Raw genomic sequence first — 1,170 nt, 5'->3', positions numbered from 1 at the left:
CACACGTTGGGCCGATGCTTATGTTGTAAAAGGAGAAGGAGCTACTGATGCTTTGGCACCATTGCTGCAACTCTGCTCACAATTTGGCCCGCTACGAGGTTACTGAGTGACCAAGGTCCTGCCTTTGAGAGTGAAATCTTTCATGATGTTATGAAGATTTTGGGGGTTACTAAGGTACGGTCTACTCCGCATCATCCGAGCTCAAATGGTCATGTGGAACGTTTTAATTCTACCATTTTGAACTTGCTCAGAACGGCTACTCAGACCATAGGGGATTGGCAAGGCCACCTACGAGGCGTCCTATGGCAATATAATTCGACTCCTCATTCGGCCACTGGATTTACCCCCTTCTATCTTATGTTTGGAAGAGAAGCTCCTCAAATGCTATTGCCAAGTCTATATCAATACTCATCTTTGATGCATGATCCTGAGAGCTATGCAGCCTATTTGGCCCGGGCACGTGCCAAAATTGATGATGTTATGGATGAATGGGCTACTGCTAATGGTGCTTCATACCGTCTGGCAGCCTTAAGACAACCTTCTCATCGACGACATTACGTTGGTCAACGGGTTCGCCTGAAGATTTTCCATGGCAACAATGCTCCGGCCCGCAAGTTGCTTCCTAAATGGCAGGCAGACTGGTACATTTTCAAGTTTGTTGCTGGATCTAATAACAAGACGGTGGTAGTTCGACATTTCCCAGATCTACAGAAGAAGGTCATTTCTACCGACTATATATTGGCAGATCCAGTTCAACCAGAAATGATACCGGTTCAGCTCAATATTGTGAGAATGGAACCTCCTGTTGATGAAGCTCCAAGGGTTCCCTTGTATCCTTTCAAGGAAATCCCTATAACGGTTCCGGTATTGCAAGAAGACCCTTTGGATCATTTTGCAGATTCCGATGAAGTTTCGTCATATGTCGCCGAGATGGGTTCTCCTTCTCATGATAGGCCATATCAGCCTCAACCTTCGGCATATTGGGTTGCTCAAGATGATACTGATGTGCTACAACCACTACCACAGGTTGGAGAAGTTCGTAGCCCTCGAGATGGTGACATGCTAATCGAAGAGGCTTCTGGTCCGGTGATTCCTAGTCTTCCTTCTGAAAACCCAAGTCTATTGCCGAGTGAAGGGTTATCTTCGTCGCGAAGATCTCATCCGGTGCTT

The 1,170-nt window shown here is 46.5% G+C and overlaps 1 protein-coding gene across 1 annotated transcript; it reads left to right on the top strand.

Moving 5' to 3' along the window:
- Positions 1-417: 417 nt before the first annotated feature.
- Positions 418-1,026, top strand: Pmar_PMAR027141 (hypothetical protein; the record flags this gene model as incomplete). The annotated part of the gene is made up of 1 exon (XM_002771760.1): positions 418-1,026. A coding segment is annotated over one exon (609 nt), but the record flags the coding sequence as incomplete, so codon positions are not given.
- Between the last annotated feature and the right edge of the window lie 144 nt (positions 1,027-1,170).

The sequence above is a fragment of the Perkinsus marinus genome (genome assembly GCF_000006405.1).
Source record: "Perkinsus marinus ATCC 50983 genomic scaffold scf_1104296962550, whole genome shotgun sequence".
Lineage (NCBI taxonomy): Eukaryota > Perkinsozoa > Perkinsida > Perkinsidae > Perkinsus > Perkinsus marinus.
The sequence above is the reverse complement of the archived record's forward strand: the minus strand, read 5'-3'. Positions and strand labels throughout refer to the sequence as shown.